We start from the raw sequence: 17,164 nt of genomic DNA, 5'->3' as shown, positions 1-17,164 counted from the left end.
ACAGTGAGAGACAGCACAAGCGGGGCGGGGGTTGGGGGGCAGATAGAGAGAGGAGACACAGAATCTGAGGTAGGCTCCAGGCTTTGAGCTGCCAGCACAGAGCCTGACATGGGGCTCGAACCCACGAACTGTGAGATTATGACCTGAGCCAAAGTCAGATGCTCAACTGACTGAGCCACCCAGGCACCCCAACGGGAATTTCTTTAGGTGGCAAACTATGTCTTCCCAGTGCAAATTCTAGAAATATCTGCCATGTCATCATTGAAATGGAAAAGAATACATCACAGTTTTTCAACTGTAAGAAGGATCATTTGAAAGAATATTTTATATATTACTGATAAACAACACTCAGAGTCAATTCAATGCACCAAGTTTGCTTGTTGATAGGTCCCTTGATTTACTACAAATCTACTCTTTGTTTTTACCCCCTTTTTTTTTATCTGCAAAGTGTATGATAGTAATTGCTTCTTATTTTGAGGTAGTGATCAATGTCTTGGCTTAATTTTTTCAAATTACTAAATAAAGATGAACAAGAATTAGTCTTTGCTTTTGACTTATAAAAATGGACACAAAAATGATCTATCCCTCTGGAAGCAGACATGAGAATTGTTTGTCTTGTGTAATTCTTCATCTTCTTTAGAGCACAGTGGATATGGTCTAGTCCAGTATATAACTATATATAAGATAGAGTAAGATGAAGACAGGAGTTCTAAAGTAACAAAAAAAAAAAAAAAAGGAAGAATAAATTAGAAAAGAAAAAAGACCTAGGAAGAAAGGAGACTGGAGCTATTACAAATAAATGAGAGGGAGCACTAATCTCCTTGGAATTTAAACAGTGGTTACATAGTGGCTGCCTTCTTTTTTCACTAGGTATGACTTAATTTGAAATATTGGTATAAAATAGCATAATGTGGTATTGAAAGCATAAGGAAATATGAGAATAAATTAATGCCAACTTGACAGTAAGGTCATTATGTGAAGCAACAGCTTTTTTTTTTTTTTTTTTTTTTGCTAATATTCCATTAGAAAAACTACCTATGTCTCCATTAAGAAATGTTCACTCAAAAAATGATGTGGCAATTTTTAGATATTCCCATTACCAGTATAAATCTGGAAGGAATAAACAAATAGTCATGAGCTGTGGACACATGTTGTATTTATATAAATCATGGGTGGTCTTCTAGTATATTCAATGTCTCCTACTTGATTTTGTCCTGATCACAGAGGAGAACTTTCCATCTAGACTGAACCATTTGAGTTTTCCCACTCATTCTTCTTTCATTCCACTCCTTTCACCTAAAACATCCTTCCCATTTTTCCCCAGAATAATTCCTACTCCACCTTTAATCCTGACTTTAGACATCACTTTGAGAAGCACTCTCTGGCATCACCTTTCCTAGATATTCCTAGGAATATGGTGTGCTCCTTTTATCACTACATTTGGCACATTCTAGTATAAAATACGTGTTCATTTATTTTCCTTTACTCCCCAAATCAGTCTTCCTGCTACTGCAGGCAAAGTCCCTATTGTTTCCATCATTGTACTCTCAATGCCTGACACATAATGAATGGAAAGAAAGAAAGAAAGAAAGAAAGAAAGAAAGAAAGAAAGAAAGAAAGAAAGAAAGAAAGAAAGAAAGAAAGAAAGATGTGGAAGGAATATGGGAGGAAAGATGCGTAATAATGCTTATTCACAGCCCAACCATAAAGGTTTTCTACACTTGTTAAGAGAAGTGCCACTTCCCACCATCCGTGACTTATAAAAAGGGCATTTATTGACAGACCTGGCCATTCTCAGCATACTCCATTTTCACAGAACAACACAGACTATACAGTGCTCTGCTGTATATATTCAAGCATGATTCCACTCAATCACTACAAGCCACCAATGTGACTGTGTGAAAAAGAAACTTTGAGAGACTTAATATGCTTCTACCAAAGAGAGGTGTAACCTCTCCTGATTTTGTTAAGGCATTTTAATTGTTTACAAAACAAAGACATTTAGAAAAATAGGTTTTGAGTCATGTGTATATTAAACAAGTGAATGATCCACATGGGAGTTACATTCAGAAGGCAACCACCAGTGATATATTATCAATTTGGAGAAATCTTCCAAGCTGTGTTTTATAGGTTTAAGCCCTACATTTCTTATCATTACTAATATTCAGAATAAAGGAATTAAAAATATGTAGTGGTTTGTGCTCTGTTAAAAATTAATTTAAATGACTCTGATGAAATGGGTGAATTTCCTACAAAATGAGATTAAAAATGAAGACACAAAAATGTGTATATTTTAACACGAGAATAAAGTACATTTGACAGGTGAACCTTAAGTAGAAAAGAAGATAAAGTTGGAAGATAAGGGGCTAGATTTAACCATGAGTAGAATGGGTAACCTAATGTCCTAAGTCAGTCATTCTCAACCAGGGATGATTTTGCCCCACTGGACACATTTGGCAACAGCTGGAGACATGTTTCACCATCACAATGAAGGGTGCTTACTAGCTCCTAGTGGATGGAAGCCAGGGATATAGTACACATCCTGTACACAACAAAAGTTCACCACAACCAAAAATTATCTGGCCCAATTTTCAATCCTGTTGAAGTTGAAAAACTAATAAATTTTAAAAATGATGTGATACAGGAAGGTATTAAAATAAATGATAATAGGCATTTAAAGTTTCCCCTCAACAATATTCTGTACCAAAACCTTATTAGAATATTGTATCCTATTTAGGGTATTACCCTTTAGAAAATCTAGGTTGTGAATGATTAAAAATAGACTCTGCTAAAATTGTTCTGCTTATGTAAGGGACATTATGTTATTACTCTGTCTCCCACCTATTTAGAAGATGCGGAAATAATGCATGCCTGTTTGGAAGTTGACTTCTGTGTCTTAGGTTAGCATCAAGAACAGCTAAGACTCCTGGATAGAAAATATGCTGACAAATGTACTGTCTGATAAACAGGATAAAAAAGAAATGTGAATAAAATTTAAGCTGAATGTTTTGGAGAATTCAGTCAGTTCTCAATTGTGTGCTAAAAGAAAATATCTAAGAGTTAAAACACATAGAAAAAATATAAAATACACCAAAAATATAAATACCACAGAACTCTAAATGAATGAGCCAAAAATCTTACATTACCAACATCAAACTATCCCAAAGGCTCAACATGTTTTAATAATATGCATTTTATAGCTAGAAATGTGGTTAAAAAAAATGAAGAATGAGGGATTCCAAATCAAAATAAACAAATCTTCAAGTCACTTTGGAGTAGACAACGGTTAGAAAAGGGATAAGGTGCTGGAAATGAAGTTAGAAGAGATCATTTTAAAAAGTGGGAAATGACAAGCAAGTTTTTGTGGTGAGAAGAGTTTATTTTCGTGAAGCCACACTGAACAAAATGACACAGTGGAACCATTTTGTGTGGTCCTGTTCATATTTCCATTGGATGGGCACTGTGCTGATTCCACCATATGCTTTGCAGCCAAATATGACAAAATGTGACTTTTAAGCAAAAATATGTATAAAATATTGTTTATTATTTAAATTTCAAAACAAGTATTACATTCAGAATAAGAACCACCTACTAGTTAAGCATTATAAAACACACCCTACATATGTATGGCCATAGCTTTAGTCTAAACATTTTCTAAATGTTCTTTGATGAGTAGTTGAATTTATAATACTATTTAATTCGTTAAACTGCTCAGTATGACAAATACACTAAACTTTACTTGGATAATATATCATCCAACAACTAAAAGGACATAGTTCGTATTATTGTAACATAATGTGATTTGGAAGTGGAGAAAAATGTGAGAAGTCTTCAGACAAGTCTTTTTACCTCCTAGCCAGTAGTTTCAACCTCTTGGCCAGCAACTCTTTTTCCCAGAAATACCAACACAAAATTAAGGATCTTTCTTAGAGTTTCCCTCCCAGACAGTAGGAAGAAGCAAGACTCTTTTGTGTTAACTCCTGAAGAATTAGGAATTAACCACACTGAGCATCTTTTTTTAAATCAATGCCTTTCTCACTTCTGAAAATTTCTCTCCCATTTTCCCTTCATTTACAGGAATCACCAGTTCTTTCTGTCCCTCCCATCTCCTCTTCTGCAACTTCTCAGAAAGCAAATAGTACATCTCCTCATTTTAAGTTTCAAATTAAAATCAGATTAATTTTGGGGTGCTTGGGTGGCTTAGATGGGTAAGTATCTGTCTCTTGATTTCAGCTCAGGTCATACTCAGGTCATACTCTCATAGTTCGTGAGTTCAAGCCCTGCATTGGGCTCTGAACGGATAGTGCAGAGCCTGCTTGGGACTCTCTCTCTCTTTCTCTGCCCCCTCCCTCACTTGCACTCTCTCTCTCCTTCAAAAATAAAGAAATAAACTTTTAAAAAATCAGATTAATTTTAAATTAAAATCTGTGTTTTTAAACCACCTTTTTTCTCATCTTTTTTTTTTTCATTTTTTAAATTTCTTTGCATTCTTGTTATGCTCTCAGCTTTCTTTCAGTTTACTACTCTTTCTTCAATTGTGCCTAACAACTGTTATGTCAGCATGACTATACTTTTCATTTCTAAAAGTTCTTTTCAGTTATTTTTAAAATTTACCTTTTCTTTATTACTAGGCACAACTGAAAGAGAGCTAAGAACATAACAAGAATGCAGAAAATAAAAATTTATATATTGGAGTCTTAACCCCCAGGACCCCAGAATACAGTCTCATTTGGAAACAGGTTCATTGCAGATGTTATTAGTTAAGTTAGGATTAAAGTCAGCTGGAGGAGGATGGGCCCCTAATCCAACATGACTGGGATCTTTATCAGAAGGGGAAGTTTGGACACAGACACGCACATGCAGGAGAACACCATGTGAAAATGAAGGCAGAGATTGGGGGGATATCCCATGCAGCAAGGAACACCAAAGGTTGTCAGCAAAACACCAAAAACTAGGTGAGAGGCATGAAACAGATTCTTCCTCACAGGCCTCAGAAGGAATCAACCCCGCTGACACCTTGATCTCACATTTCTAATCTCCAAAACAGTGAGATAATAAATTTTTGTGGTTTAAGCCACTCAGTCTGTTGTGCTTTGCTACAGGAGCCCCAGAAAACTAACACCAGGGGTCAGCTGACACCGGAGATACGGGGCTCCTTAGGGGAATCAGAGGGCCAGTGAGGAGCCTTACCAGCTAGGAGATAGGGTCTTAAGCCTGGGAAATGATGGAAACTCACGGATAAACCTTGTGCCACAGGAAGGTAAAACTGAGCTACCTGAGTAAGGCCAAGAATCTAGGAGGGCTTCTTTGTAAATAAAAAGAGACTAGAGAAATTCTACTTACTGAGCTAGAGAAATAAAAGTGTATCCCCCTAGAGCCTTGGGCAGAAAAAGAGTCTACATATAAGATCTTACCATCTATGAACAGAGGTCATTTTACTTCTTCCTTTCAAATTTGGATGCCTTTCATTCCTTTTTCTTGCTTAGTTGCTCTGCCTGGGACTTCTATTACTATGTTGAATAGCAGTGGTAAAAGCAGGCATGCTGGCTTTGTTCCTGATCTTAGAAGAAAAATGGCTCAGCCTTTCACTACTGAGAATAATGTTCTCTGTGTGTTTTCATATATTGTTTTTATTACATTGAGGTAGTTTCCTTCTGCTTCTAGTTTGCTGAGAGTTTTTATCATGAAACGTTATTGAATTTTGTCAAATGTTTCTTCTGCCTCAATTGAGATGTTCATACATTTTTCTCCCTTCATTCTGTCAATGTGGTATGTTAAATTGGCTGATTTTCATGTTAAATCATCCTTAGATCATTGATGATTCATTCCAGGAATAAATCCCACTTGGTCATGATGTATAATCCTTCTAATACACTGTTTGAATTCAGTTTTCTAGTATTTTGCTGACAATTTTTGCATCAATGTTCATTAGAGACATTTTTTTCATGTTGTGTTGTGTGTGTGTGTGTTTCCTGTAGTTTCTTTATTTGGCTTTTGTTTCTTTTATTTTACCTTTATCAGGGTAAAGTTGACCCTACAGAATGAGTTAGGAAATATTTCTTCCTCTTTAATATTTGGAAAAAGTTTGAGAAGACTTCGTGTTAATTCTTCTTTAAATATTTGGTAGAATTCACCAGAGAAACCACCAGGTCCATAGCTTTTCTTAGGAGATCTTTGATTACTGATTCAATTTCATTACTAGTTGCAGATTTATTCAGATTTTTCTAATTCTTCACTATTCAGTCTTGATAGTTTTGTGTTTCTAAGAATTTGTTCATTCCATCTAAATTATCCAGTTTGTTGGCATACATTCATAGTACGCTCATATCCTTTTAATTCTATAAAATCAGCAGTAATGTCCCTACTTTCATTTTTGATTTTAGTAATTTGAGTCTTCTCATTCTTATTTTCTTAGTCTTTTTAGCTAAAAATTTATCCATTTTGTTTATCATTTTGAGGAACAATTTTTGGTTTCATTGATTTTTCTCTATTGCTTTTCTATTCTCTATTTCACTTATCTCTGCTCTAATTTTTGTTATGTCCTTTCTTCTACTAACTTTCAGTTTAGTCTGCTCTTTTTTCTAGTAAAGGTTGTTGGTTTGAAATCTTCTTTGTTTTTTAGTGTAAGTACTTACAACCATAAATTCTCCCTTAGCACTGCTTTCACTGCATCACATAAGTTTTGGCATATTGTCATTTTCATTTGTCTCTGTCTTGATCTGCTTGGGATGCCATAACAAAATATCATAGATTGGGTGGCTTAAAAAAACAGCAATTTATTTTGGTCACAGTTCTGGAGACTGGGAGTCAAAGATCAAAGTACCAGAAGAGTTGGTGTCTGGTAAGTACTCTTCCCTTGAGTTGTAGACTGCCACTGTCTCACTGTGTGCTTATGTAAACTCTTCTTGTGCATGTGGGGGAGGGGATGGTGGTGGCAGACAGAGCTCTCTGGTGTATCTTCTAACAAAGACACTAATCGTATTGGATCAGGGTCCCACCCTCATTACCTCATTTAACCTTAATTGCTTCCTTAAAGGTCCCATCGCCAAATGCGGCCACACTGGGGGTTAGGGCTTCAACATATGAATTTTGGGGAGACACAAACATTCAGTCCATAACATTCAGCTCCTGGCCCAGTTTATGCCTTCAACATTTTGCTTAGAAATCTCTTCAGCTAAATATCCAATTTCATTGTTTACAAGTTCTATCTTCCACAAAATACTAGAACACAATTCAGCCAACTTCTTTGCCAGTTTGTAACAAGGATCACCTTTCTTCTAGTTTCCAATAACCTATTCTTCACTTCCATCTGAGACTTCCATCTGAGAGTGATCTTTAAAATCCATATTTCTACCAATATTCTATTCATGATTATTTAAGAAAATGGAGGTTTTCTCTCCAGCTCTTCTCTTTTCCTTAAGAGACCCACTAGAATCACCATTGACATCCATTTTTCTACCAACAGCATCTTCATGGAAATCTAGGCTTTTTAAAGCACATATCTTTGGGGCACCTGGGTAGTTCAGTTGGTTAAGTGTCCAACTTCGGCTCAGGTCATGATCTCACAGTTCACCAGTTCAAGCCCCATGATAGGCTCTATGCCAACAGCTCAGAGCCTGGAGCCTGCTTCAGATTCTGCGCCTCCCTCTCTCTCTGCCCCCTCCTGCTTGTGCTCTCTCTCTCTCTCTCAAAAACAAAACAAAACAATACAAAAGGCACATATCTCCAAAATCCTCTAGCCTTCACCCATTACCCATTTCCAAATCTACTTCCATAACTTTAGGTATTTGTTACAATCAGCATGCCTACTTCATGGCACCAAATATATCTGCTCAGGCCATTATGACAAAATACCATACCGTGTGGCTCAAACAACAGAAATTTATTTTCTCACAGTTTTGGAGGCTAGAAAGATCAAGGTCCAGCAGGGTTCAGTTTCCTACTTTCAGTTCTCTTCTTGGCTTACAGATGGCTACCTTCTCAGTGTGTCTTCACATGATCATTCCTTGGTGAATGTGGGAGGAGAGAGAGACAGGGGGCAGGGGGAGGCGGCACCTCTCTGTTGTTTTTTTCTTATAAGGAGACTAATCCTGGTGGATTAGCGCCACACACTTTTTACCCCATTTAACCTTAATTACTTCCTTAGGGCTCCTCTATCTCCAAATAAACCCATACTGGGGGATAGGTTTTCAACCTGAATTTTAGGAGGACACAAACATTCAGTCTCTAACAGTCTCTAACTATTTTCCAACTCCCTTGTAATTTCTTCTTGACTCACTGGCTGTTTAATTTTCACAAATGTGGAATTTTCCACTTTTCCTTCTGTTATTGATTTCTAACATCATCGTGTTGTGGTCAAAGAAGATACTTTGTGTGATACCTATATTTTAAAATCTGTTTTAAATTTAAAATTCGTTACCTAACATATGTCTATCCCAGAGACCTTTCCATGTTCACTTGAGAAGAATGTGTATTATGTTGTTATTGAGTATTATATATATATATATATATATATATATATACACACATATATGTATATATATATATATGTATATATATATATACATATATTAGATCTAATTGATTCATTATGTTGTTCAAGTCCTCTATTTCTTTATTTATCTTCTGTGTAGTTGTTCCATCCATTATTGAGAGTTGAGTATTGAAGTCTCCAACTGTTACTGTAGAAATGTCTCTCTCTACCTTCAATTTTGTCAATTTTTGCTTTATATATTTTGATAGTCTGTTATTGAATGCATAAATATTTACAATGGTTTTATCTTTATTGTATAAAATGTTTTATTAATATATAATGTCTCCCTTTGTCTCTTGTGACCTTTTTAAATTTAAAGTCTATTTTGTCTGATAATAATATAGCTAGCTACCTCTGCTCTCTTTTGGTTACATTTGCACAGAATAACTTTTTCTACCTTTTCACTTTCAACCAATTTGAGTATCTGGATCTAAAGTTAGTCTCTTATAGACAGCATATAGTTGGATCTGGTGGGTTTTTTTTTAAGTTTATGTATTTATTTTGAGAGAGAGAGAGAGAGAGAGAGAGAGAGAGAGAGAGAGAGAGAATCCCAAGCAGAGAATCCAATGCTCAGCGGGCTCATGGGATGAGGGTTCGATCCCATGACTGTGAGATCATGACCTGAGTTGAAATCAAGAGTCAGATGCATAACTGACTGAGCTACTCAGGTGCCCCTGGATCTGTGTTTTAATCCAGTCTGCCAATATCTGTCTTTTGACTAGAAAGTCTAATAAGTAATTGTTGATAACTAGGTATTTACTTCTGTCACTTAGCTATTTATTTTCTATATGCTTTATAACTTTCTTATCCTTCATTTCCTGCATTTGATCTTTTTTGTATTTAGTTGATTTGGGGGGAGTGAAATGTTTTAATTATCTTCTAATTTTCTTTTATGTATATCCTATAACAATTTTCCTTTTGGTTACCACGGAGATTACATTTAACATCATAAAGTTATAACACTGTAATGTGAATTTATATCAGATTAATTCCAAAAAGATACAAAAGTTCTGCTTTTTATAGTTCTATCCTCACCCCTTCGGTAAATGTCGCAAAATTATGCCTTTGTACATTATGTGTCCAAGAACTTAAATCAATAATTATTTTTAAAAATGCACTAGTCTCTTAAAATTATGTAGGAAACAAAATGTGTGGTTACAAGTAAAATTCTCAATAACACTAGCTTTTAGACCAATAAATTTTAAAAATGTATTAGTCTTTTAAGTCATGTGGAAAATAAAAAGTGGAGTTATACACTGTTGAAATCTTTATTTCTTCATACAGCTTCAAGTTATTATCTAACATCCTTTTATTTCAATCTTCAGGACTCCCTTTAATATTTCTTGCAGGGCAGATCTAGTGATAAAGAACCCCCTCAGATTTTGTTTATTTAGGAATGTATTAATTTCTCCCTCACTTCTGAGAAAAGTTTTGCTGGATATAAGATTGTTGGTTGACAGATTCTTTCTTTTAATACTTTGAATATATCAGCCCACTGCCTTCTGACTTCCAATGTTTCTGATGATAAATCTGCAAAAAATCTTACTGAGGATCTCTTGTGTGTAACCATTTGTTTTCCTCTTGCTGCATTCAATATTCTATTTTACTTTTTGACAGTTTGATTATAACGTGTCTTGGTGTGTATCTCTTTGATCACCCTACTTGGAATTCATTGAGCTTCTTGGATGTTTGTCTTCATGTCTTCCATCAAATTTTTTGACGTTTTCAGCCATTATTTCTTCAAATGATCTCTCCTTCCCTTCCTTTCTCTCCTTTCTTTCTAGGACTCCCACAGTGTGTAAGTTGGTCCACTAGATGGTGTCCCACAGGTTCCTTAGGCTCTCTTATTTTTTTTTTCTGTTCTTCACACTCGATAATTTCAATTGTCCTATCTTCAAATTTGCTGAATCTTTCTCCTATGATTCAAATCTGCCTTTGAATGCCTCTAGTGAAATTTCTACTTCACTTATTATACTTTGCAACTACAGAATTTCTTTTTGGCCTCTTTTTAAATTTTCTGTCTTTGGTAATATTCCATTTTGAACATACATTTTTTTTTCTGGACTTTTCCCACATCTTCCTTTAATTCTTTGAGCATCATTATGATAGTTATTTTGTCCAGTAGATCTGCCTTTTGGTCTTCCTCAAGAATAGCTTCTGTTTGTATATTTCTTTTCTTTTCTTTTCTTTTCTTTTCTTTTCTTTTCTTTTCTTCTTCTTCTTCTTCTTCTTCTTCTTCTTCTTTTGAAGTGCATAAAGGTCTTTCTTTCCTTTGAATGGGCAATACTGCTTAGTTTCTTGGGTAAAGGTTTTTTTTCTGCTTAGTTTCTTTATATGCTTTGAGATATTTTTGTTGAAAATGGACATTTGAATCTAATAATGTGATATCTCTCAAAATCAAATTCTTCTCCTTCAAGGGTTTGCAATTTTTATTTTTATTTTGATCCTTGTAGGCTATCTCCTTGCTGAGGATCAGCCTGAAATATAAACAAGGTCTTTGTAGGCCTTTTCTGAGCCTGTACCTTTCCGTTGGCATGTGAAATGACTTTCTAATTTCCTCTTATTATGCAGCTGCTTTTGAATGTCCTAGTCTTTAATGTGTGGCTCTCATAAGGGCAGAAAGATAAAAATTATGTGTAACAAATGAAACAAAGTGCCAGCTCATCAAATCCTCTGGCATTCATTTGTGCCAGAGAGGGAAAGGCTTACAGCAATGGAGTGGGGGGTGGGGTGCAACCATGGGTGGCCACTTCTGTGTCTGCACTTACATGACTAGAAGCAGCAATCAGAACTCAGTATCAGATATTCAATATTTAAAGGACAGGGTCCTGGTGTGCCTGGGTGGTTCAATTAGTTGAGTGGCCGACTTCAGCTCAGGTCATGATCTAAAGTGGGTTCGAGCCCCACGTCAGGCTTTCCACTGACAGCATGGAGCCTACTGCAGATTCTCTGTCTCCCTCTCTCTCTGCCCCTCCTCCACTTGCGCACACACACACACACACACACACACACACACACACACGCATGCACACATTCTCTCTCTCTCTCTCTCTCTCTCTCTCAATAATACACATTAAAAATAAATAAACAAATGACAGGGTCTTTAATGTTCACCCTGGCTTCTGCAAGTTGCATGTAAGCTGCTCAAAGATTATCTGCATAGCTGCCTGCCTTGACCTGGGAGTGGAAGATAGGGGGGCTACTACTGTGCTAAGAGTTGAAATTGATTGAAATTAACTTCCAAGCCTTCCTTTAGAATCTGCAAGCCTTCAATAGACTCCAGGGTTCCAAAATAGTTACAGAAGAGATTCTGCAGTGTGATTATTGTCTAGGTGAGAAGAAAGATTTCTGATGCTTCCTACTCCATCTTCCCAGAATCCTCCTCCCCAGCTAAATATTTTCAATAAATACAGAGTCTGAAAATATCAACATTGCTATGAATTGAAGTGTTTTCTTTCTTTTAAAGTAAAAAAAGAAAGAAAAAAAAAAGAAAGTTAACATAACCACCTGTTTCTACTTGGAAGAAATTCTAGAGTGCAAATGCATTTATAGAGAATACTGCCTCATGACATCATAAAAAAACCATGGTCTGACATCACATGATTCCTATAACATACAAATATTATTCTTTTTTTTAAATATTATTCTTAATGATGCCAAGATTTTGTGACTCAAGATGTGGAGTTAAAGGAAAGAGAAATGAGATCCTTAAGTAAAAGAAACTTACATGCATGTGAAATCTGGACTCAGAGAGCTGAATTCATGCTGTATCCTGGAACACAAATGAAATGTAATATATTCATTCACTCCTTCCTTCCTTTCTTCATTCCTCTCTTTCTTCCTTCCTTTCTCCCTTCCTCCCTTTCTTCCCTTTCTTTCTTCCCTCTCCTTTTCTCCCTCCTTTCCTCCCTCCTTCCCTCTCTCCCTCTCTTCCTTCCTTCTTCCTTCCTTCCTTCCTTCCTTCCTTCCTTCCTTCCTTCCCTCCCTCCCTCCCTCCCTCCATCATTAAACAAAATTATTGTATACCATCATATCACAAGCACTGTCTTAGACACTGGATATAAAACAGTGAACAAAAAGACAAAGTCTCTTTCTCATGGAGTTTACATTCATACAGACTAAAAATAGTAGATACAACAAATAAATTATGCATTATGTTCAAAGGTAGTAAATGCTATGGAGAAAATATAAAGTGGGAAAAGGGAATGAGGAGTGTCAGGGTAGGTAAAAGTGCTGCTATTTCTTCTGTAGTGTTTAGTGTTAGGGAAGCCCTCATTGTAGTAAATAATTTACAATATTTGAATCATAGTCAATTCAGTCAGTAGTTAAACCTTCCTTTAAATCAGTTAATATACAATACCCAAATTAGCCTAACTTTCCCCACCTGGAGAATCTTTTGATCTTTTTCCTTATTAAATTAAAATGTACCAAAATGCTGTGCTCGTTGCTTAGTGTGTCAGGCAGTTTGACATTAAAAAAAAAAAAACCCTGAATAAATACCCCTCCACCCCTATCCCAGAGGTGTACGCAATTATTAGAGTGATTCTTTAAAGGACTTGTTAAAATGCCAAAATAGTGCCACAGAAAACATGTGAAATAAAGATTTAAGTTTTCTTTATGAAAAAAAAAAGTGTTTAACAAGGGTTTATGGGGTTTTATAAAAACACCTTAACACCTTACAGACCTAAGGGGGAAAAAGCTCTATTTAAGTATCATGCACCAATAGCAGACCACCCAATGCTGATGACTAGAAGCCTCAAACAGACCCATCCTTGGGAGCCTATGTGGAGACCCTAATTTTATGGTCATTTTAATTGTATTTGGGTTATTACCTCATGCCCCAGCAAACACCTACAGTATTTAATAAAAATGAGCACAGAACACTGTTCTAGTTAAAGTATGTACCCAAATCATAAACTAAGTATGCTTCACCATAAATTAACTGGGTGTTTAGTGTTTCTTCGCCTTTAAGTTATATTTATTTTTCTTATAACATGGTATGCTTCACTATATACAAAATCAACGTTAATTGACTTAGCATTTAGATGCACTCTTCTATCTCTGGCTCATAGATCCACAAACACACCTGCCCTACATATTATAAAGTGATAAGTACAGTTAATCAACCCTCCAGATATTCAAGAGAATAACTATATTAGATCACTGGAACTGAAAAGCAAATAAATCTTGAAAAGAAAGGAAAAAGAAAACTCATTTTGTGTTTGTCTAGATTCTAGCTATAGTGCTACTAGTTATATCATAGTTGAGTCAGATATAAGGAGTTGTGGTCTTCCTCTGCAAAACAAAAGGAAATATCTTGAAAATCCACACTCCTTCATTTTGTATTTGTCTATGGTCTTAAAGATGGATTCTTAATTTTTTTGCTTCAGTGCTCTTCAGAAAAAAATTAACAGATGAGGACAACATATAGCATTTAGAATTGATGTTCTTTACTGCCATGACTGACTAGCTATTCTAGCACCATTCCCTTAATTACCAAATGTGTAGTTCCTTCTATTTCCTTACCTAGTCATTCCATAACCCATGAAATTTAGATCTGCACAACTCTCCCCCCCTCCCCCTACAACATCACACTAAAAGAGTTCTTGTTTTGTTTTTTAATTTTTTTAGATTTTTTTTTTACTTATTTATTTTTGAAAGAGAGACAGAGTGCTAGCTGGAGAGGGGTAGAGAGAGTGGGAGACACAGAATTGGAAGCAGGCTCTAGGCTCTGAGCCATCAGCACAGAGCCTAACATGGGCTCAAACTTGTAAGCCATGAGATCATGACCTGGGCCAAAGTTGGAAGCTCAACTTACTGAGCCACCCAGGTGCACCAAAGGAATTCTTGTTTCAGTCTCCCCAAATCTCCTAACTGCCAACATTGCTGGTCTTTTTTTAGTCTTCATTTGATTTGACTTCTCTGTAACTTCTACCTTATAGAGTACTTCCTCCATAAAACTCTCTCTGACTTGGGCTTCCACACCACCACCATCATGGTTTCCATCCTCCAGTCTTAGAAAACCTTCTCAGTCTCCTACACTGGCTTCTTTTTCTCTGAACATCTTTTAATTATAGATAATCCTATATCCTCCTGTACATTCTTCTCTTTGCATTCTGCAAACATTCCTTGAGTGATTCTATCAATCTATATGGTTACAATACAAATTGAATGTGTGATGTGCCGTCCTCCAAGAAAAACAGATTCCTTCCCCCATGTTCCCAATTCTGAAAAGAGAGATATCACCTGCCAGATGCTGGTGCCAGAAACCTAGATGTCCTTCACCTTTCATGTAGGGTTACCAGATTTAGAAATTAAAAATACAGGGCCTTCAATTGAATCTGAATTTCAAGTAACAATGAATAATTTTTCAGTGTTAATATTTCCCAAATACTGAAATTTAACTGAGCACGTTATATTTTATGTGGCAATCCTACCTCTACATCTAATCAAACATCAAGCTCTTAATCTCTTCAAGTCCTTTTATTTCCCATTGCCTCCCTCCTAGACCTAACCACCATTGTCTATTGCTTAGATCTCTAAAATAGCCTTCCAATCAGACTCCTTGAATGCTCCATGACCCCCTAAAATCCATTTCCTACCCAGCAGAGTGATCTCTTTTTTAAAGTTTATTTATTGTGTGTGTGTGTGTGTGAGAGAGAGAGAGAGAGAGAGAGAGAGAGGAGTAGGGGACAGAGGGAGGGAGAGGGAGAGGGAGAGGGAGAGGGAGAGGGAGAGAGAGAATCCCAAGTAGGCTCCAAGCTCAGTGCAGAGCCTGACATGGTGCTCAATTTCATGAACTGTGAGATCATGACCTGAACTGAAATCAAGAGTCAGATGCTTAACTGACTGAGCCATCCAGGCACCCCCAGAGTGATTTTTAAAAGCAAACAAACGTGAATTACATTATGACATTCATCCTCTTACTTCCCATCAACACATCTCTTACTATTATCACCTTAATGCTGGCTTCTGCCTACTTCTCCATCCTATATTTTCGTGATTCAATTTAGTTCACTATGTTTGACTACAATTATCTTATTTCAATTCTTCAAATTCCTTTTGGGCCTTTCTGCCTTCCCACATACTGTTTCCATTGCCCTGGACTTTATAGACCACTGATAACAGAATTTGTACTTTATTGAAGTGAAATTCACATAAAAGAAATTTAATCATTTTAAAGCAAACAATTCAGTGGAATTTAGTAAATTCATGATATTGTTCAACCTCCACTTCTATATTGTTGCAGAACATTTCCATCACTACAGAGTAAAACCTTTTAGTCGTTAAGCAGTTTCTCCCCATTCCCACCTCTCCTTATCTTCTGGCACCCATAAACTGCTTTTTGTCCCCATGGACTTGCATATTCTAGATACTTCATACAAATGCAACCATATAATATGTAGTTCTTTATGTCTGGCTTCTCTCATTTTAGCATAACATTTGGGGGATTTATTCATGTTGTGGAATGTATCTGTTCCTCATCACTTTTTATGGCTGAATAATATTCCATTGTGCATATACACCACTGTTTGTTTACCCTTTCATCTGCTGATGGACCTTTCGGCTGTCTCCATCTTTTGGTTATTGTGAACAGTGCTGTTAAAAACATGCTGGTACATGTATTTCTTTGAATACCTGTTTTCAGTTCTTTGGAGTAAATATCTAAGCATGAAATTGTGAGTCATATGGTAACTCTGTAGCTTAACTAAACTTTTTGAAGAACCACTAAACTGTTTTCCATAGCAGCTGAACCATTTTACATTCCATGAGCAATGTATGAGGGTTCAAATTTCTCCACATCCTCACCACTTGTTATTATCTGATATTTAGATATAACCATCCTAGTAGGTATGAGATGTATCTCATGTGGTTTTGATTTACATTTCTCAATGACTAATGGTTTTGAGTATAATACATATACACGGAGAGAGAGAGAACATATAAAGCTTATTGCCTGTTTGTATATCTGCTTTGGAGAAATGTCTGTTCAAGTCGTTTGCCCATATTTTAACTGGGGTGTTTGTCTTATTAATTTGTAAGAGTAGGTTATATACTGGATGCTAAGCCCTTGTCAGATACATGTTTGCAAGTATTTTCTCCCATTGCGTAGCTCTCTTTTTACTTTCTTGATATTGTGCTTTGATGCACAAAAGCTTTTGAATTTAATGAAATCTAATTTATTTTTTCTTTTATTGTTTATGCTTTTGGTGTCATATCTAACAATTAATTGCCAAATTCATGGTCATGAATATTTGCTCCTACATTTATTTCTAAGAGTTTTATGGTTTTAGCTCCTATATTCATATGGGCATTGATCCATTTGGGGTTAGTTTTTAATGTATGATGTGAGATAAAGGTCCAACTTGACTCTTTTCCATGTGGATATCCAGATGTCCAGCACTATAACAGAATTTTCTCCTAGCCTCTTCCCCATGTCTTCCAACCTCCTCTTTCCAGTCCCTATATATTTTTCAGGGCTCAGCTTAAATGTTACTACCATCTTTGCATACCTGCTCCCTCCCTCTCAGAGTAGATGTCATTCTATTATTTAGATATTGAATAGGTATTATTCCCACATTTCACTATGTGCTCAATTTCTGTCCTCCCTGCTACATTATGAACTCCAGA

The 17,164-nt window shown here is 36.1% G+C and overlaps 1 protein-coding gene across 3 annotated transcripts in view; it reads right to left on the bottom strand.

Moving 5' to 3' along the window:
* The window catches only part of ANAPC10 (anaphase promoting complex subunit 10), a 312,895-nt gene that overhangs the window by 147,622 nt on the left and 148,109 nt on the right, over positions 1–17,164 (bottom strand). The window contains exon 5 of one of the 3 annotated variants that reach the window (XM_045055811.1): positions 12,279–12,305. The exons of the other annotated variants lie outside the window; for them this stretch is intronic. Within the exon in view, the coding sequence (XP_044911746.1) occupies positions 12,294–12,305 (12 nt within the window). The 3' untranslated portion in view covers positions 12,279–12,293. Of the gene's footprint in view, positions 1–12,278; positions 12,306–17,164 lie in introns of those variants that run through there. 3 annotated transcript variants of the gene reach the window in all.

The sequence above is a fragment of the Felis catus genome, chromosome B1 (genome assembly GCF_018350175.1).
Source record: "Felis catus isolate Fca126 chromosome B1, F.catus_Fca126_mat1.0, whole genome shotgun sequence".
Lineage (NCBI taxonomy): Eukaryota > Metazoa > Chordata > Mammalia > Carnivora > Felidae > Felis > Felis catus.
This window is presented reverse-complemented; position numbering and strand designations above follow the sequence as displayed.